At 43.1% G+C, this 25101-nt stretch overlaps 2 protein-coding genes across 4 annotated transcripts; one reads left to right on the top strand and one right to left on the bottom strand.

The window, feature by feature from the left end:
- Positions 1–490: 490 nt before the first annotated feature.
- On the bottom strand, positions 491–17061 carry pla2g6 (phospholipase A2, group VI (cytosolic, calcium-independent)). Of its 2 annotated transcripts, XM_083697075.1 has the most exons (18): positions 17030–17061; positions 15877–16128; positions 15348–15557; positions 14886–15066; positions 13597–13784; positions 13009–13105; positions 11261–11443; positions 10846–10954; positions 8229–8348; positions 7115–7205; positions 6324–6487; positions 6031–6181; positions 5199–5335; positions 4695–4849; positions 3733–3900; positions 2463–2536; positions 2022–2192; positions 491–1971 (listed from the first exon to the last, which is right to left on the bottom strand). In XM_083697075.1, the coding sequence occupies exons 2-17, from the start codon at positions 16089–16091 to the stop codon at positions 2048–2050; spliced, it is 2388 nt and encodes a 795-aa protein (XP_083553201.1). In that variant the 5' UTR covers positions 16092–16128; positions 17030–17061; the 3' UTR covers positions 491–1971; positions 2022–2047. The 2 variants fall into 2 exon arrangements, with proteins under 2 accessions (XP_083553201.1, XP_083553202.1); XM_083697076.1 differs by lacking the exon at positions 8229–8348.
- Positions 17062–17337: 276 nt separating this feature from the next.
- Positions 17338–24435, top strand: pglyrp6 (peptidoglycan recognition protein 6). Of its 2 annotated transcripts, XM_083697204.1 has the most exons (6): positions 17338–17476; positions 18412–18555; positions 21491–22330; positions 22639–22849; positions 23882–24176; positions 24392–24435. In XM_083697204.1, coding segments are annotated over exons 1-6 (1506 nt in total). In that variant the 5' UTR covers positions 17338–17475; the 3' UTR covers positions 24407–24435. The 2 variants fall into 2 exon arrangements, with proteins under 2 accessions (XP_083553330.1, XP_083553331.1); XM_083697205.1 differs by having other exon boundaries at positions 17338–18555.
- Positions 24436–25101: the final 666 nt, after the last annotated feature.

Raw genomic sequence — 25101 nt, 5'->3', positions numbered from 1 at the left:
AATATCTATACCAAATGGAAGCAGACAGGTGTAAGTTGTTTCTATCACATCTTGAATATAGCAGTTCAATCAATCTCTGAGAAATTGACAGAAAGGTGAAAAGTGTTCCCCAACTTTTCTGTGGAGCCTTTCAACTACTTCAGAAAAGTCCTAAACATCATTGTGATTCGTAGACAAACATTGCCAAGCTTGCCAAAATCATTCTGATTCGTAGACAAATTGCCAAGCTAGTTCAAGGCCCCAGGGGTCACTCCTCCCGCAGTCGCCTACCCTGGCTTTCTGACAATAAATCTGATCCATAATTTGCAATCTTTGTGACTCTAGTGTTGTACTTCCATGACATACAATTGTTGACTAATTTAACAGACAAGCTATCTGTGAATGGTGGGTTGCCAAAATAATTGCTAATTGTTTTTAAATGTTTTATCTGTCCACGTTTGGGAAAGACCATGTCATTTAATCGAATCTGACAACACAACGCAGGAACATGCATGGTTCCACAGGTCAACATTTTATTAATATCTTCACATCCACATTATCATAATAAACCCAATATGAAAACAGTACACTGAATATGACTTGAAAACAAAACAAACTATTGTTAACAAAAGGACGCTACTGTTACTTCAGTTTACATAATAGTGCAGATAAGTATCTGTGCTTGATGAGAACAATACTTCAAGAAGCATGGTATTATAGTTACTATACTTGTTTGTGTGTCGACAGAAAGCAGACATAAAACAACAAATAAGTGGTAAAAGGTCAGTTGGTCTGTCATATTAAGATCATATTAAGATCTTATTCATCCTGTGAGATCCCAGGGTCAGGATAGAGGAATGCTGATCTGAACATAGATAATGACTATGACACTAATTAAATACATGTAATATGATTAGTCTTAAAGCAGCTATCAGTGATTTCTACAGGCAGGGTTACCAACAAATTGTAAACAATTGGGAAAATACATTTCAACATGCAAATAGCACTAGATTTCTATGACCTATCTGTTGTGCATTACTTTTTCAAAACTTGATTTGAAGCTATACCATACATCATGTGTTTACAAATTCTAAACAAAAACAAACAATACAGCAATAGGTCCTTCTTTGGTTATGAAGAGGTACAAAGCTTGTTCCATGCTCATTAATGTATTTAGGAGTGATATTAATCATAATCTAGGAGTATATAAAAAAAAATATGTCATATATTTTTAGGATATATCAAAATCACTGACAGCTGCTACAAAGGACTCCTAAGGCAGCAACAGTTTATAATAATCATCATCACATTTGACCTTTGAGATTCCAGTGTGCACCTCAGTTTCCTCATCAGTGGGGCCTTCAGTTTTACTTGACCTGTGATCTGCCCAGGAAAAACTCTGTGGCCAGTCTCCCAAAAGCTTCCTAGCTGACATGACAGTGTATTTCTCTCGGACTGACCCTCAAGCATACATTTTACAATTGTTGCTTCCTCTGAGCTCTGGCTGGACTTTCCAGAGAAATAAAGTACAACTTTAGTTACAAAGCTTTTTGGATACTGAGCCCTGGTCTCTATTTATAGGGTATAACTTCAGTCCAGAGTTTTATCTGGTATGGTCATGTGGTTAGGAAAAACTGGGCCCTACATAAGGAAAGGGGTGGGGTCTTCATTGTCATCAAGATGAGGTAATGTGTTTGAATTATGTCTCTCTGAGTTATTCGCAGTCTCTCAGTCCTAGTCCTTTGTCCTGTGTGCAAATCTGGATTTTCATTTCCATAGTAAAACACAAATCACTCTCACAATAGTACAGTATTGTGTCAAATGCACATGGAAGAGAAAATACATGTCTTTGTGGGAGTTATCTTTTTTTTTTTCACGCACACACGCACACGCACACACCTCGTCTTTCTGTATTTGCGACCTCCTTTCTCTGTACAAGTTCATCTGGGTCTACCCCAACTTGTTTTTCTCTCACCCTCTCTCTCTTCCAACCTTTCCCCACCCCTTTCCTCTCCCTCTCACCCCCTCCCCTCTCTTCCAACCTTTCCCCAGCCCTTCTATCTCCCTCTCAGCCAGTCAGTAGTTGCTGTGCCAATGTTTGGACGTTCTCCCGTTGTTCGTACAGGTACATCTGGGTTTCCCACAGCATGTCCACCAGGACAGCGTCCCTCACCTCATCCAGCATCACCTCTTGTGAGAGCTGGGGGCTCAACCTGGGGAGAGGGCGGGAGAGATGGAAGGAGAGGGCGGGAGAGATGGAAGGAGAGAGAACATAAGAGTGTAGTCCGAAGATAAGAGGGGATGGAGAGACATTTGAGGGAGGAGAAAGACAGGGAGAGCGTGGAAGGACATTTTGACAACATGAGGCAGAAGAGGGGGGAAAGAATGAGCTTACTCGACACCGAGAATTGCTTCATTGCAATGTCCATAACGTTTGTAGTTGCTTTGATTATAGGTAAAGAGTTGTGAGATTGAAGACAAACCTGTGATAGATGGTATCAGTCATCTCACACCATGCTTTGGCCCTGTCCACAGCACAACCATCAGAGTCTGTGCACTGAAACGGAAAGGAGGTTAGACAGGGAGAAAACAACAGCATGGTTAAGTCAGCTGTTAGCCACAACATGGTTTGTCAACTAGACGTGGGCAAAATACATATTGGAAAGCTTGCCTTGCATGCAGCATCTGCAGTCCTGTAACCTCACCCCCAGTACTTTCTACTAAATACCTGCTTAACCTCACCCCCAGTCCTTTTTTACTAAGTACCTGCTTAACCTCACCCACAGGCTTGAATAGCTAGTGCATAGAGTCTGGTAACAGTGTGGCATTGTTTGGGAGTAGATTTACTGGGTAAAATAATAGTCAATTCAAAATCTGAGCAAATCACACAACTACGAGGCGCGGCTCCAAATCGAGGGCAGAAAAGTGCTAGACGTCCTGAAAATGCTACTTTAGCCAGATTGTTGAACGTGATCAAATATTTGTATTTGATATTTGAGATATGTACTGGTACAAGTTACGTGGCTAACGTGACCAGTCGCTAACATAACTGAAAACTGATTGTTGAAAATAAATCTTATAAGCTGTACTGTTTTTCACACTGCCTCCGTTTCTGGGATGATGGGGAAAGTGAGATAATGAACACTCATCAATTTTATTACGGTGAGAGCAAGTTTGGCAGCATTATCATGTCAGTGTTACAATGCTGTGCGCTTATTTGTGTGTCTCCAGTGAGGAATGCAGTACACTGGGGGAGATTCTAAGGGTTGCATTAGATAGATCTCCAGATTTAAATCCAATTGAACATGTATTTAATTTGCTGAGGATGAGACTAAGGGCAAAAGGACCTCAAAACAAACAACAACTGAATATAGGCCTGGCAGAACATCACCAGTCAATGGGTCGCAGACTTCAGGCAGTTATTGCATGCAAAGGATTTGGGACCAAGTACTAAACATGATTGCTTCATTTGGACATTATATGAATCTGTCCCAATACTTTTGGTGCCCTGAAATAGAGGGACTATGTTTAAAAAGTGTTGTCATTACTAAATAGTGAAACCTATATGTACACAAATACCTTCAAAATAAAAGCTGAGAATCTGTACTTTAACCTCATAGTAACTGTTTGATTTGAAACGGTTCGAGTAGCAAGCCAAAATAAGAAAAGAAAAAGCCTATAAATAATTACGCAGGGCACTGTATGTAGACATGAGAGTAAAACGAGTGTAAACAACAGTGTCACTCCACTCACACAGTCCACCAGCATCTTGATCAGCTCCTTGGCTCCTACGAAGCTCTTGGCCAGTTCCAGAGGGTTGGAGGGCCTGAACACATCCACGGAGCTGACCACCACCTGAGGAGGTTTACCTGTACCCAGAGACACCACCACAGCCAGCCTCTGGACCTCCTCTCCTCGTCCCTAGGACACAGACAGGAAAGGGAGGAAAGGAAAGGAGGGTGGAAGGAGAGATGGAGCAGAGAAAGAGAGCAACTTTGGTCTTTGTGAATGATTTAGGTCAATCTAAGGTTTTGGTTATGTTTCAAGATAGATTTTTCTGATATTTCAGCCATAATGGCTGAATTGACTTTCATTGACATCTCTTTGGTCCTCATGTTGACATACACCATTAGCAGACTCCAATGCAAAGCCGAGAATCAATAACTAGACATTGACAGCTCTCTTATGCCTGCACACATGATGTGATGGAACACACCTGACTAACCAGAAACACCTGTCAAGCCAATTTTCCAATACTTTTGGTGCCTTGCGTTTCTAACAATTGAGAGTGTTTCAGAGTCACTACAGTATATGCAGTATGAAGGCATAGAACAAGGAATGTTTCAGCTGAAACAGTGTCAAGGCTTGCATTGTGACCACAAGGAGACAGTAAACCATGCTTGAATGGATAGGAAAGAGCTTCTATCCATGTATTCTAAGGGTACAGGGCTGGAATTGGAGGGTTGATGGGAGCATGAATGTCTTGTCCCCATCTTGTTGGATTGGGATTGAGCAAGGTAGACAAAGATTGAGGTTGCATCCCAAAAGCATTCCCTCTATTCCTTCACATATTCTCTCCTCACTGCCTTTCCTTACAAAAAGCACTGAGGAGAATATCTAAGGGGAGGAACCTAAGCAAAGCAGGGGGAAGCCAGGCAGAGGGATGGGAGGAAGGGAGCAAGACAGATGATTGGGACACATCCGTAGAAACCCACCTCTGCTTTCAGAGCCTTGTTGTACTGGTGGATCTCCGTCATGGCGTCCAGTGTGGGGTTGTTGGCCAGAAGCCCTCCGTCAAGAAACCGCCCGCTCGGTCGGAAGTAGGTGGGGGCGGCGCCACTGGAGCGGGCAGCTCGCCACACGCACTGCTCTGATTGGGCGAGAGTGACGACAGTCAAACTCCTGACTGATACGGTTGAACTGATTGATAAAAAAAACGGTATCACCATGTGATAGGCTCACCAATTTCATCTTACTCGCTGTGACACTTTCCCTTCAAAACCCAGTCACCAGACCAAACATACATGCACACACGCACCTTCATCAGTCACCATCCTACGTATTTTTGCAGGCCTCTGAGTGTATCCTACTACCAACACATCCTCATTCTCCCATCCTACAACAACAACACTGGCACTCAGATGACAGGATCATTACATACGGGGAGACAACTGGACCCACACACAGACACACACACACACACACACACACAAACAGACCTTGGGGGATGGTGAGGGGTTTGAAGGTGGCTGTGGAGGCATAGGGGGGTTTTCGATGGATGGAGGGAGGCTCGTAGTTCCTGAAGAGGTGCAGCTCCCCTGGGTGTCTGTCTGCCAGGACACTGGTCACCATCACCCTGGGAGAGAGAAGGAGAGAAAAGGGAGAGAGAGAGGGAGTATTAGGGAGGGAGAGGCATGCTTTGCAGAAAGTAGCTACAAAGGGGTGGAAAGCCATTTGAAATGAGTGACGCCTCGCGACACATCAAACCAATCAAATACCTTGCTTGGGCGGAGCTAAGGCAAAATAGACGGGTCGAAAAAAAGTTCTGGGCCATGGTCTTGGTGAACCTACCCTAACTTGGGCCAAAGGGATATTTGGACTTACCCTAACTTGGGACCAAAGGGATATTTTTGGGACTTAGTCGTTTACTCACCGCCAAGTGCTTAGAATGGAAGATGAATAGCCAAATAGCAATTAACATAAGCTTACTGAAAGGTGAACGTGCATAAAGATCATTACCATTGCTGCCATTAGTCTCCCACACATGTACCACAGTGCAACGCAAACCTTTTTAAGTGCATCATTTTCTTATACTTTTGTAACAATTCCAATGCGCAGGAGCAAGACATGCTAACATGCAGTATTGCAGCCTACTGATGCTGAAAGGTAAACGGAGCGCAACTAATACTGCACATAATGCTACTGCTCAAGTTAGCAAACAATGCACTGTGGGACATGTGCGGTGGAATGATGGTTGCAATCGTAGCATGAACTGAAGGGATATCATCGTTATGCATGTCCGCTATTGACCGACACGATTTCCATGGTTACCTGGGGTGGCGTACGTCCGTCATCTTGGTGTTCTCTCCAAACTCTCTCTTCAGGAAGTCCTCTAGGGGAGCCGACTCATAGGGTCGCGACCCATTGAACACCTGCTCCTTCATTCGGAAGTACAGGCAGCGCAGGTACTCCATTGACTTACCTGCACAGGTACAACACAATTGCACACATATGGCTGTCTCTCTCACAACAAAACGTCCTCCAATGTCACCGCCTAGCTTCTTAGCACAATGTATGCATGGACACACACGTGAGCAGACAAACAGACGGACGGACACACACACCGTGGATGATGGCCAGGGCCAGGATCCCTCCGGTGCTGGTCCCAGAGACCCAGTCAAACAGCTCTACGACGGGCCGCCCCGCCTCCCTCTCCAGAGCGATCAGCAACTGGATCAGAACTAGGCCCTTGATGCCACCGCCATCCAGACAGAGTAATCTATCGATCCTATAGAGGAGGAGAGGAGAGGGGGATGAGAACAAGGGGCAGAGAGAGGGATGAGAGAATAGTAAACTCTACTACAGTAGTCTGTCTATTATAGATGGACAAGAAGAGAAAGGGAGTTAGGGAGTTAGGGTGAGCTAACTCTTTTCAGAGCTCGTATTCATCAAGCGTCTCAGAGTAGGAGTGCTGCTTCTAGGTTCAGGTCCCCACATGTGCATATCATCTGATTCATTATTGTCTATTTAAACTAACTACTCCTACTTTATGAACACAGAACACAGTTCCAGGTTTCAGCTGCAAGGGTTCGATCTATCTACTGGAGGTGATTGGCATACTTCCTTGCTGTCAGAGCTAGGAAAGCTCTTTCTAGTTTAGTTCATTAGGATCCCGGCAGTTACTCTTCCTGGGGCCCACACAACATAAAACACATCATACAGTAGAGAACGTTAAAGATAAGTTATAGACTAGAGGAACAAAAACAATACCACATGGAATTCAATGTTTCTACTAAAGGCAGTGTGTTACCTACTGAGAGGATTTAAAAAGTAGACTCAGCAATATAATAAATCACTCATAACAGTCACAAACTGAAACAGAGGTCAACAGATTGGAAAATACAGTCTCACGTACTTCCTCTTTCCTGTTTTGACCCCGTCCACTTCCGCTCTGCCTCGACTCATAGCTCCGACTCTAGCCGCCACATTCATGATGTCTTCAAACCCTGCCAGCCAATCACAGACAAGATTCAATGCAGACAAAGATTCAATGCAACAAATAGAATGCAGAGTACCCCTCATGGATAATTGTGTCTCCATTTTACACATATACTCATCTGTATTCAGGAGAATCATTTGATAAAGGCCAACTGAAGGGGCTTGGGAGGAAGAGATGCTGAGGAGGTAGGGGGGTAGAGAGGCTGGGAATGAAGGAAGGAAGGTGTAGAGAAAAGGGATGGGGGACGAGGGAGCGGAAAAGAGGCAGGGGAGAGAAGAGGTAGGACGAAGTCATCGTAGATTCCTCCGTCCCCCTCTCTTTTGTTAAATCAATAAGCCCCATAAGAAGGAGTGTGTGAAGTCTTCTCGCCTCCTCTGTCTCCTTCACACACAACTGAACGAAGAGGGACTACTTAGTAATGGAAATTATCAAGATTATTATAATATTATATAAACCATTTCATATGTCAGTGCTTACAGGCTACTACACACATCAGCAGCTATTTGGTTTCAATATATTATATTGAGTATTTCATCATGACCCGTCTCATTTGTTTCCTGTTCCTGTCGTTTCCTCATTTCCCCCTTTATCATCTCCTCGTGTCCCTCCTAGGCTTCAGTAGAAAGTGAGTGAAGGACTGACCCACTTTAGGGATTGGGCCATCGTAAGGAGAGAGAGAGAGGGAGGGGGAGAAGCAGAAGGCAGGAGGGTCAAGAGAGGGGAGGTAGGGGCAGAGTTCAGCCATAGTGTTCGATAGGAGCGGAGGACACTATACCCCTTCCACTAATTTTAGGGATTGAGGGAGAGTAGCAAAGGAGGGATACAAACAAAGGAAAAACAATGTGTTTTACAGTCAAGGAGAAAGTCTTGTTCACACAACACAATCAAGAGACGGATCAAGAGGGGTTCAGAAGGATTGGTGGACTTAAGCTATTAACAATAAAATTAACAGATGGGAAGAAAGCATGAAAATGGCACCAAAGGGAGATGTTGGGGTAGTGGGAGAGAGCCCAGAGAGGGGTGACGTTACCTATGCCTGGAGGTGCAGCAGCCCTCTCTTTGCTGGGAGTAAGGGAGTCGGGAGAGGGGGGGAGGCACCGTTGGACCCCTACACTACACAGCATGTCGAGAAGAACCTTTCTGTTGGGGCCTTCAACACACAAGCCAGCGGGGTTAGAGACATGCACACACAACACACATGCCATGACGGGGAGAAAGAGAGAAAGAGAGAGAGAGACAGAAAGAGAGAGAGAATGACAGCACGATGAGCTGATGTGTAAAAGCAAAGAATACAGTACATGCGTGCACATGCACGGTATATACAGTGTTCTGCATAAGTAATGGGACAGTGAAGCATTTTTTTCTTCTTTGGCTATGAGGTTAAAGTACTGTATATTGTCAGCTTTTATTTAAGGGTATTTGTACATGTTGGTTTCAAATTACAATACGTTTTGTACTGTATTGTTCAGGGCAACAAAAGTAATGGGACAGATTCATATAATGTCCCAATTAAGCACTCATGTTTAGTATTTGGTCGGCAATCCTTTGCATGCAATAACTGCCTGAAGTCTGCAACCCATGGACCCCACCAGACGCTGGGTATCTTCTCTGGTGAAGCTCTGCCAGGCCTGTACTGCAGCCATCTTCAGTTGTTTGTTTTTAGGTCTTTTTCCCTAAAATCTTATGATCAGGAAATGAAATACATGCTCAAATGGATTTAAATCCGACTTAGCAGATTTCATCATCAGAGTGTATAATGAAGCGCCATCCAATGAATTTGGAGGCATTTGTTTGTATTCGAGCAGACCAGATGTTTCTGTACACATCAGAATACATTCTGCTGCTGCTGTCAGCAGTTATATAATCAATTAAGACAAGTTAGCTAGTTCGAAGTGGCTGTACATACCCAAACCATAACACCCCCTCCACCATGTTTCACAGATGAGGCGGTATGCTGTAAATCTTGGGCAGATCCTTTTTTCTCCAAACTGTCCTTGCAATCACTCTGGTATATGATAAGATTAATATTATCTGTCCACAAGACCTTTCTCTAGACCTCTGCAGACTTTTTAGGTACTTTTTCACAAAATGTAAGTTTGAGGTTAACTAGTGGTTAGCACCTTGCAGTGTAGCTTGGCTGGTGACTTATTCTGCGGATGGAAGTCTCTGACACATTCACGCCTACCTCCTGGAGAGTGTTCCTGATCAGTGGGACAGATGTTTTGGTTTTTTTCTGTCATTCACTGTAGAAGTCTTCTTTGGCCTACCAGCCTGTTTGCGATTGCTGAGCTCACCAATGATTTTATTTATTTTTAATGACGTTCCAAACTGTTGATTTTGGCAAGCCTAAGATTTTGGTGTGGTTTCTGAGATTTTTCAGCCTAATTATGGCTTCCTGGACTTTCTTTTTTTTTTTCATGAGGACACCTATTTTGTCCTCATGTTGACAGACAATGGCAGACTCCAAAGGCAAACGCAAAGCCTAGAATCAATACTAGACATTGTCTGCACAAATAATATGACAGAAACAGGTGTTGTCATTTCTAAATGGTGACAGAAATATGGACCAAATACCATCAAATAAAAGCTGAGAATCTATACTTTACCTCATAGTAATTGTTTGATTTCAAGAGCCAAAAGAAGAAAATGCCTGACTGTCCCATTACTTATGAACTGTACCTCAGAATTGTAGGAGTAGGAGTCATCATTCATATAGAGACATGCATGCACATCAGACCTAGGTTCAAATAGTATTTGAACACATGTCAACACAATGTGACAGCTTGCCTGGCACAATGGAACCAATGGAATAGTTTCAAAAGTGCAAATCATGCCCATCTGCCATTCTAGATAGATGGAAAACGTGTTAGAAAGTATTTTAAATACTTTTTGACCCAGGTCTAATGCAGATGTTCTCAGCATACAGGGTTTCCATTGAAAGGCATTTCCATTATGCCTTCATCAGCAAAGATTGAATTTCAGTTTATTTGTGCACATCAGTAAAACGCTAAAATTCTATACACAATTAAAACAACAACAGTATGTCCAATTGTGTTGGAGTGATACTGTCAATGACATTTTAACTTATACCCATATTAATGGTTGACCATGGAAACCTTGTATATATTGAGGGGTTGTTGACAGACAATACCTGTAAAAATACAGATATTACACAAGGATAACACATTTTAACAACTTGCAAGTAGTATATTAGGCGATGAGTCTCAGATCTTTCACATCTAATATTCATTCAAGTTATTTTCACAACCTCCAACATATTCATGCAAGATTTTATTAACCATCTAATATGAAACATGCTCTTCAATGGACTGGCTTTAAATGTTTATGTTATGTTAGCTTTGTGATTCCCGTACTGGCTTGTGAGGTCACCATTTTAAATGGCTCTATTAAAAAACCCACACCTGAGTCAAATCTGTCAAATGCTTTGAGATACTTGAGCTGCACTTGATTTAGTTTGCCTGATACAATGTAACCAATGTTTGCAGCACATCTTGATACACACTAGCAAGTCTGCTTCGCTGGCATTACAGGAATTCATGTTTATTGAGTCTCTCTCTCCCTCCTTCCCAGCCACCATCCCTCCCTTTCTCCCCCATCTTTATGCCCTCCCTCCCTCCCTCCCTCACCTTTGCTGGTGCGGGCAGCTATGAGGCCGGGCGTCTCCCCCAAGTCGTTGTGGATCTCCACATCGGCTCCGAACACGATCAGAGCCTTGATCAGCTCCATGTGGTCCATCTGCAGCAGCAGCCAGTCAATTACATCATCAAATCATAACACTTTATTCAATGGACATTTAAAAGTCCCCATATAAACTTTACGGAAGAATAGACAGTTACAAAAATACAATGATTGAAAAAAGTCAATAGTTGCAGTGAGCAGTCTCTCACACACACACACACACACACACACACACACACACACACACACACACACACACACACACACACACACACACACACACACACACACACACACACACACACACACACACACACACACACACACACACACACACACACACACACACACACACACACACACCTTCATGGCCAGGTGGAGGGCGGTGTTCCCGTCCTGACCCTTGAGGTTGGGCTCGCCACCGTGTGTGAGCAGCACCATTGCTGCCTCGAAGCGCCCTCGCTTGGTCAGGACGTGGAGGGCACTCTCCCCAGTCTTACTCAGGTAGTTGACTGAGCTGCCTCGCTCAAGCAACATACGACACATCTGGGGGGGGGGGATTAAAGTAGAGATGCTATGCTTTAATAGTATTTGTGTACAGACTGGTTTTAACATTCAGAAATTACGCATTTTATGCATAGTCCCCGTATTTCAGGGTACCCAGAATTGAAGGGACTTGGCTGACTTACAGGTGTTTCTGGTTAGTTAGATGTGTTCTGTCACATCATTTGTGCAGGCATAAGAGAGCTGTCAATGTCTAGTTTTGATTTTAGGCTTTGCATTTGCCTTTGGAGTCTGCTATTGGTGTCTGTGAACATGAGGACCAACGAGTGTCAGGGAAGCCATTACGAGGCTGAAATATCAGAAACAAATCTATCAGAAACATAATCAAATCCATAAACCTACCAAATATCAACAGTTTGGAACATCATTAAAAAAGGACCGGTGAACTCAAAAATTGCAAACGGCCTTGCAAGCCAAGAAAGCCTTCTACAGTGGATGACCGAATGCTCACAATGATGAAGAAAAATCCCAAAACAACTGTCCCACAGACCATGAACACTCTCCAGGAGGAAGGCATGAATGTGTCAGAGACTACCTCCTGCAGAAGACATTACCAGCAGCTACAGAGGCTACACTGGAAGGTGCAAACCACTAGTTAGCCACAAAAACAGTATGGCCAGGTTACAGTTTGCTAAAGTACCTAAAAGAGCCTAAAAGAGAGTTCTGGAAAAAGGTCTTGTGGACAGATGAGACAAAGATTACCATGTACAAAAGTGATGGCAAGAGTAAAGTGTGGAGAAAAAAAAGGAACTGCCCAATATCCACAGCATACCACCTCATCTGTAAAATATGGTGGAGTGACTTGGGCATATATGTACATTCCACTAGAACTGGCTCACTTGTCTTAATTGTTGATGTAACTGCTGACAGCAGCAGCAGGACTAATTCTGAAGTGTACAGAAACATCTTGTCAGCCCAAGTACAAGCAAATGCATCCAAACTCATCATACCGCAGGACAATGACCCAAAACATACTGCATTGCAACTCGGGAGGTTGTGAGACAGTGAAGCATTTTTTCTTCTTTTGGCTCTCGACTCCAAAAGTTTGAATTTGAAATCAAACAATTACTCTCAGGTTAAAGTAGAGATGGTATTTGTGTACATATTCTCGTGTCTCATCACCTTTAGGTAACCTGAAATAAGGGGACTATGCATAAAAAGTGTTGTAATTTCTGAATGGTGAAACCAATATGTACACAAATACCATCTCTACTTTAACCTGAGAGTAATTGTTTGATTTCAAATTCAAACTTTTGGAGTCGAGAGCCAAAAGAAGAAAAAATGCTTCACTGTTCCCATTACTTATGCAGGGCACTGTATCTAAAAAATACGCCTTTTCAAATTGAAAAGTTTACATCTGGTTCACTTCAATTTAATTTTTAAAAGGTCACATTTTTACATTAGTTCAGTATTCATCAATATACTGGTCAATAACGGAACAGCTTGGTAAAACTATTAATTTTCAGGAGAATACCCCTTCTTTTATCCCTAAAAAGAAATCAAAACTGGGGGAGATTATCAGGGATTATTAGGCGGTGTTTTCGAACCTCAGCTGTCTTGGTCCAGTGTAAGGGGGTGCCTCCGTAAACAGCATCCTCTGCCTGCAGCTGGGCAGGGTCTGCTGTCAAAATAGCCTCTGCACAGCTGAGACAGCCAGAGAGAGAGAGAGAGAGAGAGAGAAACAGACAGACAAACAAATAGACCAGTGACAAACACAGAAACAGTCAGTCACAAAAAGTGAAAGAGACTGGGAAAATTCCATTGACCTCAAAGCTTTCACTGTTGTATTAGGTATTTTTTAAAGGGGCAATCTGGGATTGATACATGCATTTGGCTTTTTAATAAATTATTTAAAGTCTTTGATTCTTTAGCAATATAACTTACATACGCTTAGTTCAACTGTGTTACCCCATCAGAACCAAAACTATAACCCTGTTCTATTCCATTGTTTGTCAGGAATGTAATTGTAAACAAACACTGTATAGCTTCAAAGCATGGTTGAAACTATCATTTTGATATCATGTATGGTCAGTCCTTGCATCTATAGCTCCGTCAATGAATTTGAGAGTGGTTACATTTCTCCAACCCCCAGTGGCAGGGTGACCGCTTCGTTTCTAGTGTCTACATACTCTCACCTTTTCTCACTGTATTTCATGGCAGCATGAATGGCGTAGCCGCTGCTGCCGATGATGTCACACCTGGCCCCACCTCCCAGCAAGGCTTTGACTGCTTCCACCCTCCCCAGGCGACAGGCCACATGGAGGGGGGTCTCCCCGGCAGCATTCAGCTCGTTCACCCCTGCACAGAGACGAGAACACAGGGCCTGGGACGGAAGGAGGGGAAGGGGAAAGAAGGAGGGAAGTGGAGGTAAAACAAAGAGCAGACAACGTTTAGATATATTAGCCAAATCTCAAGAGCCATTGGCTTTGAACACTTGACCGTGTGCTCTATAACACTAGAAGCCTAGTGACGTCTGGAGACCTACATTTGTTGATGTTAGTATCACAATGTAACCATAGAATTAGATCAGATTTGCGCCTTTTCGCAAATACGTCAGTTAAGTCCACAAACAAATCTGTGGGCTATTATGCTCTACCATGCAAACCACATTCAAAACAAATAACGATGTCTCCTGGCTTATAACAAGCAATAAAGTTACACACAAAAGTGTTCCAAATGTCTGTAATTGGGGTGAATTTGTCCGTCTCCCTGCGCATGGATATTGTACTCTTCATCATTAATCAGACACGCGTAGGCTACTGTAGCCTACATGTACACCCAGGTGGAGAAATATATGTTCTAATAGAGCAAAACTCTGGCTTGAGTAAAACAAATGTAATAAGCCTACATACGGGTGAAGGGTACGCGTCTGTTCTTTGCAAGCTGGGTGCACACTGTGCAGGCTTCTATTCATGACTTTGATCATGCTATTAACTGTTATCGTCTGTCTGTCTGTCTGTCTATGCTGCTGATAACGCCATAACAGTTAAAATGGGTATGCCATTCATAACTGTAAGGTCAGTTTCAAATCACCATGATGAGGGTAAAAGCTACGGTGAGGAGCCTTTCAGGAGCAGGTTTTAATCGCGCTTCAGAACGTGACTTGGAAATGTTGGCTATAAAAAAAAGCTGTGGTAGTCATGAATATGCTTCCAGATTTTTTTTTCTCTAAATGTTTTCAAAAACAGACATTTAAGAAAAGTCAGAGAAGGAGGGGGACAAGGGTTTCACAACGGTGTAGTTACTTCATTATAAAGTGTCACACACGCTCAGGGACAAGGAACAGTAACAAGCCCAGACAACAGTCCTATGTATCTCACTTGTGCACAGGAAACAGAGGCCTCTCTCTCACATGTACACAGGTAGGAAAAATCCTCTCACAGAAAATGCACCACACCCTCTCTAACAGCGGCCTCTGTCTCACCTGGATGATGACAGCCGAGTCCTGCTTGGCGGCACAGTGCATGGGTGTCTCCCCGTTGCGGTCCTTGACGTCCGTGCGAGCCTGGCTCTCCTCCAGCAACTCTCTCACACACCCCACGTCCCCCCGCTCACAGGCCAGGTGTAGGGGGGTCTGGCCCGACCCATCCCGCGCATTGATCTGACTGGAGAAGGGGAGATGGTGGTAGGGTTGTAGTAGAGGAGGGTCAGGAGAGATTGTAAGTATAGGGCATTAAAACATGTACTTCCAGGAACGTATTGGTTTGACTTACTTTTGAGCACTTTAAAAGGAGTTTTACCTCTTCAAATAATTCAACAGAATTTACTGTAGAGGTTTTAGCTTTTTCAGACTATCTTCCGTATGAACCTATTAATTATGTTACCTTTTAGCTTTTGGTTTTAACGTGCTTAACACTACCCCTTATAACCCCTCCTCTCTCCGCACCTCTGGACATAGTTGTGCTTCAGGCACTCCCTCAGGCCCGTATCCACAGCGATATGGGCGGAGCTCCAGTCTGGGTGGTTGCGGAGGCAGTCTACGATTGGCTGGGCAGACTCAGCCTTGAGGGGAACCGTCTCGTAGAACGGCCGCAGTTTGAGGGCGTACTGAGGAAACCAGTTCATGGCGTCCTCCTCTGAGCCCACCTGGAATAACCTGGAACAGGAAGTGGCGGATTCAGATATTCAGCCCTGTAGTCGAATTAACCAATTAAGCATCTACTAAAAGTAAACGTTGACAACCTGTTTTCCATCATGACCCCCCCCCCCCCCCCAACCCTCCTTGTGGTTAGCCAAAGTAGATCTGAATATGAAGCAATAGACTAGAAGACTTGCAAGACTGGAGGAGGTCAATATACAGATACCCTACAGAGGAGCAGAGACCCTTCACATTTTATGTCCTATATTTGACCAGTGTAAAGGGGTGCACAGCCCTCAAATTCACACTCGTTCCGCCCCATACCCTCAAAACTCACCTCAAGGCCACATTAGGAGTATCAGGGCAAAGTAGCAGACAGTCCCATGACTGGCTAGGAGAGTTTCTGTACAACACCATCCGTCCCTCTTCTTTCAGACGGACTTTGCCCGTTCCGCTGTACTCTGACAGTTGTGCATCCCTGACGCGGTAGGGGTTGGAGAAGAGGTTGGAGACAGAGTGGACTGTGTCTAAAAGACGCCCAAGAAACTGCATGGTGACCTGTGAAAGTATCTGGAAGAGTGTGCAGAGGCTATATAGGGAGGATATAAAGGGTGAAATAAAGACATGCAGAACATACACATCAGAAATGTTTACTGCATAGATATAGGGTGCAATACATTTTCTCATTGAGCAAGAAACAAAACAAACAGTTCAATGGGCTCTCTGTGTACAAAGGTTCTCTCATCTGTATCTCGAGTCATTCTCTCTGTTCTAGAAAATCACAAGTATCTGCAATCAGTGAGTGATGCAATTGGGGGCCAAAAGGGCAGATAGTGGACTTTTTTTTCTTGATAACAATTGAATACCATTTGGAAATGACTACAAATCTTTCTGCAAATAAAGTTAATGACATGATGTGAATTTATAAATGACAATATATGTTAAATAACAAAGGAAATCATTCTCTTTAGTTAAGCATTTCTATTCGGCCCTGTTGGCCCAGCTAGATCTGCAAAGGGGCGATGTCTCACTACAGCCAGAAGCATGACATGCTCAAAAAGACTATTTAATTTGTCTTCAGAAAACAAACTGGGGAAGTGACGTGGTGGTAACACAGATCGGCAACATCGTCACAGTCAGTGACACAAGTTTCGTTTATTTAAATGCGACAGCGAAAGTGAGTTTGCCTTCGAGAAAAGCTGTTTTTCAAAGAGAGACATTGCAATGCCCAGTGAACAAGCGGTTCCATTCATGCAGTTTCTCAGCGAGTTTGTCAGTCCTGATAGAATAGAATCAATTTGACAAGGCGACAACAACAAGGCACCCAGTCAGGGGCAGCAGCCAGGAGTAGACTACACAGCTTTGTCCCTGAATGGACATTGATTCAGACAAAAAGCATTTATGTGCGGGATAAACATTCGGTCTCGACAGCAAGCAAAAGCTAATCGCTTTACCTTGATCAGATTTAGCAGGCTAGTTGACATCCTTACCTGAGAGCAGCGACTTCTAGATGTGACAGTGACAGTCGACTTCTGACAGCCTATCAAAAATCGGCTGGCTTCAACCTACCTTGCTAGGACAACAGAGCTTTATTGACGTATTCGCTTAACCAATCAGCCAACAAACAAGTAACATTTGCACCAATGTCTCGCCAATGCACCAATCCCACTGAGTTGGTGAGCGGTTCTATCTCTACGGTGGGCGGGACATTAATGAGGGCAATAGTCATACAGCGTGTTTGACGTGAAAACGGAACCGCCTTGAAAGCAGGCGGAGGCAAACGAGGACAGACGGAGTTTTAGTTGTTATGTTTTGCTTTTTTAAGAACAGTATTTCACTCTCCTTTCATATTTTATTGACAAATAGGCCTGTTGACAGTGGGAAGTAGAGAGGGAAACGTGCAGTCTCAAGTAGGACATTGTGAAGATATTCTGACAGTAGGCTTTGACACGCATGCGTTACACAATCCATATATTAACTATTAAAACATTCTATTTATTTAACTTTTTTTTTCAAAGTACTCAAAATGTATAGGGTTAGGGTTAATACTGTAATATTCAAACGCTATCTGAGAGTAAATTAATTGCAGTCACTCTGCACATTTTAAAGTTGGTTTGGCAGTAATAACTAAAGTTGTAAGAGGGATATGACCACAAGTTGCCCATTGACACCAATGCAAATTCATTCAAACTTCATTGCAGGACAGGCCTACATAATCAAGTGTATTCTAATCGCTTAAATATGCTCTAATTGGTTGGATTTTAACAACAAACAGCACTATAAGCTGGTGCAATAAGTAGACATTGCATGTTTGTATCTTATTTTATCAAATCATAGAGGTCAATCAGGGACTCTACATTGGGTAGGTTTGGGAACTGATGATGTAAAGAATGATTGGTGATTTCCTTGGTTTGTGCATTCTAGCTGTGATCGTAGACATGCAATAACAACAGGTGTACTTTTATGGCAATACGTCACAGAGTTAATAATACGGCTGTCACTGAAACATTGCAGTGTGTGATTTTGTGTACAGTAGACAACTCTTGGAGTTTTTATGTAGGTTCTTATGAGCAACAATCTATACAAATCACACAAAAAGCAAGGGAGAGGATCACTGACCTGATTGTAATTATGACTCAATTGGGGCTAGATTGCAATAATGTGAACAATGAAGGGGAATGGGATATACAGAAAGACCTTGAGCCATGAGGACAAACACACATGCCCACACAACACACACATTTTCCAAACAGCTGGCAATTTCCCACACGTTGTTCAATGAAATGGGTGAGATTAATCAAATGTTAAACAGCAGCGTATCTTTGTGTACAGTGGTTATGTAATTCACTAAATGTGTGTGCCTCCCTATAAGTGTTTGAGGGCAGCCAAAGCAATGGGTATTTCACAAGAGTAGCAGGTGCACAACGTGTTGTGGGCTCAATGGATACAGTAAAGGAAAGGCAGTGGAAACTGTCTCTGACCATTCTCCTGGTTTTGGTCTGGGCTTACACTGACGGTAATTACATGATTGCATCTATTTTTTCTATTTGGATGTTAATATAGTATGGGTATACATGGAAACTGTTTAAGTGCTATGATATGGTACAGCTACAGTAGGCCAGGTGTTTAAAAGGTTCATACGGCCATCGCAACAGTGGTCAACTTCAATGCCGCTGCTGCAGGAGACAGGAGTTTTGAAGACGTGTGAAGTGCTGGTGGTGACAAGAGCTGTGAAGGATGTTTGAAAAGATTCATCCTTCTGTTGGTATAAATTACTGACAGTGATGACATTATTGGCATTCCTTACAAATAATCACTCAAATAAAAATGATAGAGAATGGTTTGTGATTGTCGAGCCTTGCTTACTCAGCTTGTTAGATAGATTACCTCCTTCCACAAATGACAGCTATATTTGGGAAAATCGAGTTGATTATGGCAGATTAGCTCATGAATTACATGGCGATAAAGAGAAGAATTGGTTTAAATATCAAGTTATCTTAACGGGGACCAGGAAATGGGACCAAGTTGTGTTTTTCAAATATCCTTATCTACTGTCATAACGTTTGTTCTAGTCATCACATTCTCATTCATTCACCCATTTGTTAACAATGGCCAGGGTGCAAATGGTCTCTTAACAAACCGCTTCAGGTTTTCACCCCCTATTTGGGTGGGTTGAAGTGGGACGAAGTGGTTGGCAAGGGCATTATAATAGAACATGTGTACAAAAAACAAGATTCAATTAGGCTTACATTGTTTTTTTAATTTAGATTTTGACATCATATTTTACAAAGATTTAGCCTACTGATGATGCTAGATGACAACTGTAGCAAACTGTGTCATTATAACAAATCTCAGTTTTGGCACATCTAGTACACAGACTTCAGTCAAAGTTATGGCTGATGTATGTTGATGGGGAGGTTAATCTTTTCAATTGCAATGAGTGTGAGACAACGAGAGGCGGAGAGAGAGAGATACAGCTGAATGTGTGTCCAAACCAGCGGTGTAGTGCATTTTAGTGCCAGGTGCTCCTCCCAAAGGCTACATTTCATTGTCGTCAGCTACTAGTTAGAGTAGGCCTATGCCCCCTACACCCAACATAATTTCAGCTACACATATGCAGTGCCCTGCGTAAGTAATGAGACAGAGAAGCTTTTTCTCTTCTTTTCGCTCTACACTCCAAAAGTTCCGATTTCAAATCAAACAATTTTGATAATAGAGGTTTTCAGCTTTTATTTTATGGTATTTGTATACACATTAGTTTCACCATTCCAAAATTCTAACACTTTTTATGCATAGTCCTTTCATCATTTGTATGCATTACCGACACAGGGCACTGTATGTCAGAATATAAATTGATAGTCATAATTTGGACGGAGGGTCTGGGAATCCTGTAGGAAAATGTGGTCTACTGTAAACACATTTCATGCACTTCTACATAGTTTTCAGCATTATTTCTAATCAACAGTTTGTATTGCCACCGTGCCAAAACACAGGGGGAAAACCCCTTCTGAAAGGTGCTGCACATATCAGTGAATTTCTTTTAGGATGGGTGCCGGGTGTCCACAGTCGCTTTGCGCGGCGTGTGTATTTATCCAATATTGGTTCATATTGTCACATCATATGTCTACCGGGGGATCAGGGAACCTTATAAGGGTCTTTGAGGGAGGTTCACAGCCATGTCCTGCAATCTAGAGCCTTGAAGGGAGCCAAAGTTACGACACATTACCACCAAAGACAGAGGACACTCCTACAGTAGGCCTATAAGAACTTGTTCCTCTCTGAGCTGTTATTGTGAATCTTCAGTCACACATTTCATAGGCTTACTGTCACACCATATTCAGAGTAGAGGCATGGGACTGGAAGAAATTCTCTTCTCCTGTCATAGAGCCTAGGCAATTATCCTAGAAAATCCCTCTGAAATTCCAAACCCTGACTTCTGTCTCAATAAATATTCCTCACGTCATTCTATAATCCATAGGTTACAATATCAAAGCACATTTCACGCTATTCATTTCAAAATACCTCTAAAACGTTTCCACCGCATGTTGCCTGTATTGCTGCCCATGAGAGCTTTGGTAGAAATAATGTGTGTTGACTACAACAAACACTATGAGTCAAGAGTAGATAAGAATTTATTTAAACACCAGTTGGTCCCCATTAAAATACCTTGATATTTAAACTATTTCCTCTCTTCATCTCACCATTCTTCACTTTTTTTTATTGATTTATGAAAGCTCTCATTTCAATCATGTGAAATATATTCAACGTGAACTTGTGGTGAAAATTTAGCTGAAAATTAATGACACACACTGCGCTCTTTGCATTGTCAGCGCACTGTGTCCATATAGCCTACTGCTGAAATGTGTGGAATCAACTGAGAAACATTATATCGTTATGAGTTAATTAATGCAATTAATTAATGAATGCAATTTCAGATTTTCTGCTTGCCTCACCTATTTAATGGTAGGGGAAACACTGCTACATACAGTATATTCCATGTCTGAAATAATTTCATCAAATGTCTATGTAGACATGATTTGTTCTGAATTTGAATTTGTCCACACAAACAACAACTCATAGGCTACTCTTCACATAATTCATCCAGGCTGCCAACATTGTCCATTCAGAATAAAAAGAAAAACATAAATTACAATGATTCAATTAAAATATACAATTAATGTCAGCTCACAAATTGGGCAATTGAAAACACAAATATGAGGTACTGTTTCACAACAAGCCCATCCACAAAAGTAAAACCTGAAAAATCCAAAGTTGACTCGCTACTGCTGTAGCGGTACTGCTGCTCAAATATGAACCTTTTAAACACTGGCCTACTGTATCGTAACAGAGGCAGACTCAGTCTCAGACTTATAAGTTGGTAAAAGGTAGTGCAGCCATTCATAAGGCAGACTGAGGGAGAGCTGTGTCACAGGCTGGTGTGTTGCTTCTAGCCACCACCTCCAGGCACATGGATGACTTCATCAGGGTGGTTGAGCAGGTAGAGGACAGGAACCCGGGTCTGGAGCCCCTAGCCGTGCTGAGAGGCCTGCGCAGGGCAACAGGCAGCATGGATGACTTCCTTCAACACTTCCTGGGTGCAATCACAGAGGACAGTGACCCAGATGCACCCGTCATGGACGCCAGTTTCTCAGAGGTCATTGGCAGAGCTGTGCAGCATCGTGTCAATGAGGGAGGCCGGGAGGAAGGAGTTGTGCTCACTGCTGATGGCACCACAGTCGCTCTGACCCCACTCCTCCTCGGTATCGAAGCTGCGTTGCTGTCTACGACAAGGGGGCGGGTCCGTGGGCTGTACGAACTGACTCTGGCTAAAAACCTAGGCCTGGCCTTCCAACGCTTCCACGGCTCTCTCCTCTCTCAACGCCTGGGCCCGGACGGCTGCTGGGACAACGTGACCTCACCTACGGTTTTCACCCTCTCCGGCGAGCCCACTCTCACCACCGATGCCCTGGTCAACGGGGGCATGGACGGCGTGATTCTGGGGACGGAGGTGTCAGTGCAGTCTCGGCGTCCTCTCAAGCTGAGCAGCCTGCTGAGGAGCTACTACTGCCACGGTCTGGAGGGGGGAGGACTGGGCACCCGTCTGGTCAGCCCTCGTCGTAGGGAGAACTTCCAAGAGCTGGTCAGACCCCCCCTCCTACAGAGGCAGGTGATGAGATCCCTGGCCCTGCTCCGGAGAATGAACAAAGAGTCAAGGATGTCGGGAAAAGAAAAGGAAGAGCTGACAGCCGTGGTGAGGGAGGGAATTAAGGAGTTTGTCCACAAATACATGGGTAAGTGAACCCCCCACTACAGATGGAAGAGACAGATTTTATCGATCACATTGACTTTGAGAGAAGTTTTAAACAGATGTAAATATCCATTACCCAATAGTTTACAACATTAAGTTCCAAGTTCAAAAGCTTTATTGTCAATTTTCCATGGTAATAAAAATGGAAATTCTTGTTCAGATTCCATGGCTTTCAACACAACACAATACACATCACACACAAAATATGACAGAATAATTTAATGTAAACATGTTCATGACTTAAAAAAACGAAGCATGTTCAAAATCTAATCCCTCTCTCTCTCCCGAAAGACTGTCCAACCATCATCCCACGGTGTCAGTGGGGGGCAGAGCCGTACAGAGGCACTCCCACCCTCCTGTCCCTCCCCCTCTCCTTCATGTACATCCACCACACTCACACGCCAAGCCAACCCTGTCTGACCTTCCAGCAGTGCTCCGAAGACATGAGGGCCATGCAGCGCTTCCACCAGGACGACCGTGGCTGGGACGATATTGGATACAGGTGTAGTATAGCAGACCTGGGTTCAAATAGTACTTGAAATTATTTCAAATACTTTGCTGTGCTTTATTAAGTTTGCCTAGCGTAAAGGAGCCAATGAAATAGTCCCCAAACCCCGCCCATGTGGCACTCCAGGCAGACTGAAGCAAATGCTTCAAAAACTTGTGACATGTATCAGTCAAACGTAGTATATAGCCTGCACAGGTCACACATTATTATTATGGGGGAAAAGGAGCCCCTTCAGAGAAGGCCTAACTACGCAGGTTAAGTAAGTAAGTTTCACAATTAACATGAAGGATATGTCTGGTCTGCTGTATGTATGATGTTTTTGTTAAGTTTTTGTATTTGATATAACATATGGTGATCAATGGTGATTGTATGTGACTTTAAATGTCGGACTGATGGGTAAATGGAAAGTCATAAAAAGAGGGTTTGCCCTCTTGCCCTTTTGCACTGCCAGTGGGTTTTTGCCAAGCCGCTATTTGTTTCTTTTTTTAAGGTTAGTGAAGGTTCCTTTTTGTTTGGATTGTAAATTCACGGGGATTATTTAGTTTGAAGTCATGTCAGCGGACGGATCCGTTTTCTATTGGGACTGAGTTGATTAGGGCAGGACTTAGACTTAGTATGGAAAAAGCCAGTGAATGGTTGGACATTTAGGGTGTGGCTTTGTGTTTGTATATGGACTCTGTTGTGTTTGTTTGCTGAATTACATATATTATTTACTTGATTGTTGAAATACATATATTATTTACTATTTGTGATGCAATCTTGATAATATTCATTATTGACCGTTACAAACTGAAGAAGCAAACTGAAGCAAATACTATTTTGACTATTTTGTATTCAGTTATCTCTGCAGTCACAATGCTTTCAGGCTTGAGTTGGGTCTATGGTTAGGTCAATGTTTGTTAACAGACGGTTGCAAATCTGTCCTACTTAGTTGCTTAGAGAAGTTCTTGTTCCCATAATACAAAACAAAATTTGACTTCATTGGCAGGCTGCTTAATAATATTCACTCCACCATCCACCATCCAGCTTCGTGGCAGGCTCTGACGGCTACCTCTATGAGGGCCGAGGGTGGGCCTGGCAAGGAGCCCACACTAAGGGTCACAACTCCAAAGGCTACGGGGTCTCCTTTATTGGTGACTATGCCTCCAGCCTGCCCTCCCAGTACACCATGGAGCTGGTGAGAGATCGGCTGGCATCCTGCGCCGTCGGCGGCAAGCGACTGGTTGCTACCTTCACCCTGCATGGGCACAGGCAGCTGGTCAACACTTCCTGCCCTGGAGATGCCCTCTACGCAGAGATCAAAGGATGGGAACACTTTGGGGTGAGAGAGATACAGTGGCAATCTAGTAGCTAGTATCGAGTATCTAGTAGTTTGTAGCTAACCCTGTTTACGTAATCCCGATTTTATGCAACTCACAAGGACCTGCGTCATTAAGAAGTTATACACAGACAATAAGGCCTATGTGTTTTTGTTATTTGATGTCCAAGGGTGTTATCGCATAGCGAACTTACTTTCATTCTTTCCATTTCCAACAGGAAGTCCAGAATTGATGGTACTTCACGGTGGATTAAGGGGCGCCTAATCATGGTGGAAGTGCAACAGAATAAATATTGTACTTCTTAAATGTGTCCAATGTTTACCCTTCTTTATCAACAACTCTAATGATGACTGATAGTTGTAACATTGTATATGCTAATAACTAGTGGGGGGTCTGCTCTTCCCTCAGCCCCAAGTTAGCTTAAGTTGCTGGCAGGTTAATTTAAGTTGCTAGTAGGGATGGCTCTGACTCAATTTTTTCACAGTTGATTAGTTGATGGTTGTTAAAAGCAATTTATCGATGCATCTAAATTACCCCAACAAAAATAAAGAGGCATGCATGCTATACAAATGCCGACTTATAATACTGCAAATACTGGCTGCGTGTCGACTTGTAATGATCGTTCTTGTGGGGTTTTTTCTCTATTAGCTATTGTTGTACTCCAAAAATAAGTGTGGCTTCAGCCTCACATTTATTATTTATTCATAGTTATGTCTCTCTCTTTCTTAAAAACACCATCACTCATGGTGTAAACACATACTCCCATAGCCTGCACACAGATTCACCTGCCAAGATAATGTACAACCAGACACACACATGTGCCCATGTACACACACACACACACACACACACACACACACGTGCACATGTACACACACACACACGTGCCAACAAAACAGCTTTTGTCTTGGTTTGACCTACAACATC

This window comes from Argentina silus (genome assembly GCF_951799395.1).
Source record: "Argentina silus genome assembly, chromosome: Y".
NCBI lineage: Eukaryota > Metazoa > Chordata > Actinopteri > Argentiniformes > Argentinidae > Argentina > Argentina silus.
Note: the sequence above shows the minus strand (reverse complement) of the source record. Positions and strands in the feature narration are given on the sequence as shown.

Excerpts from the sequence above, each read along its gene's own strand:
- pla2g6 (XM_083697075.1), bottom strand. The coding sequence starts at position 16,091 with ATGCAGTTTCTTGGGCGTCTTTTAGACACAGTCCACTCTGTCTCCAAC. Across the intron at positions 13,106-13,596 it reads ATGAAATACAGTGAGAAAAG|CTGTGCAGAGGCTATTTTGA; the intron begins GTGAGAGTATGT and ends TGGCTGTCTCAG. Across the intron at positions 6,182-6,323 it reads GGCCCTGGCCATCATCCACG|GTAAGTCAATGGAGTACCTG; the intron begins GTGTGTGTGTCC and ends GTACCTGTGCAG.
- pglyrp6 (XM_083697204.1), top strand. Across the intron at positions 18,556-21,490 it reads GGTCTGGGCTTACACTGACG|CCACCACCTCCAGGCACATG; the intron begins GTAATTACATGA and ends TGTTGCTTCTAG. Across the intron at positions 22,331-22,638 it reads GTTTGTCCACAAATACATGG|ACTGTCCAACCATCATCCCA; the intron begins GTAAGTGAACCC and ends CTCTCCCGAAAG.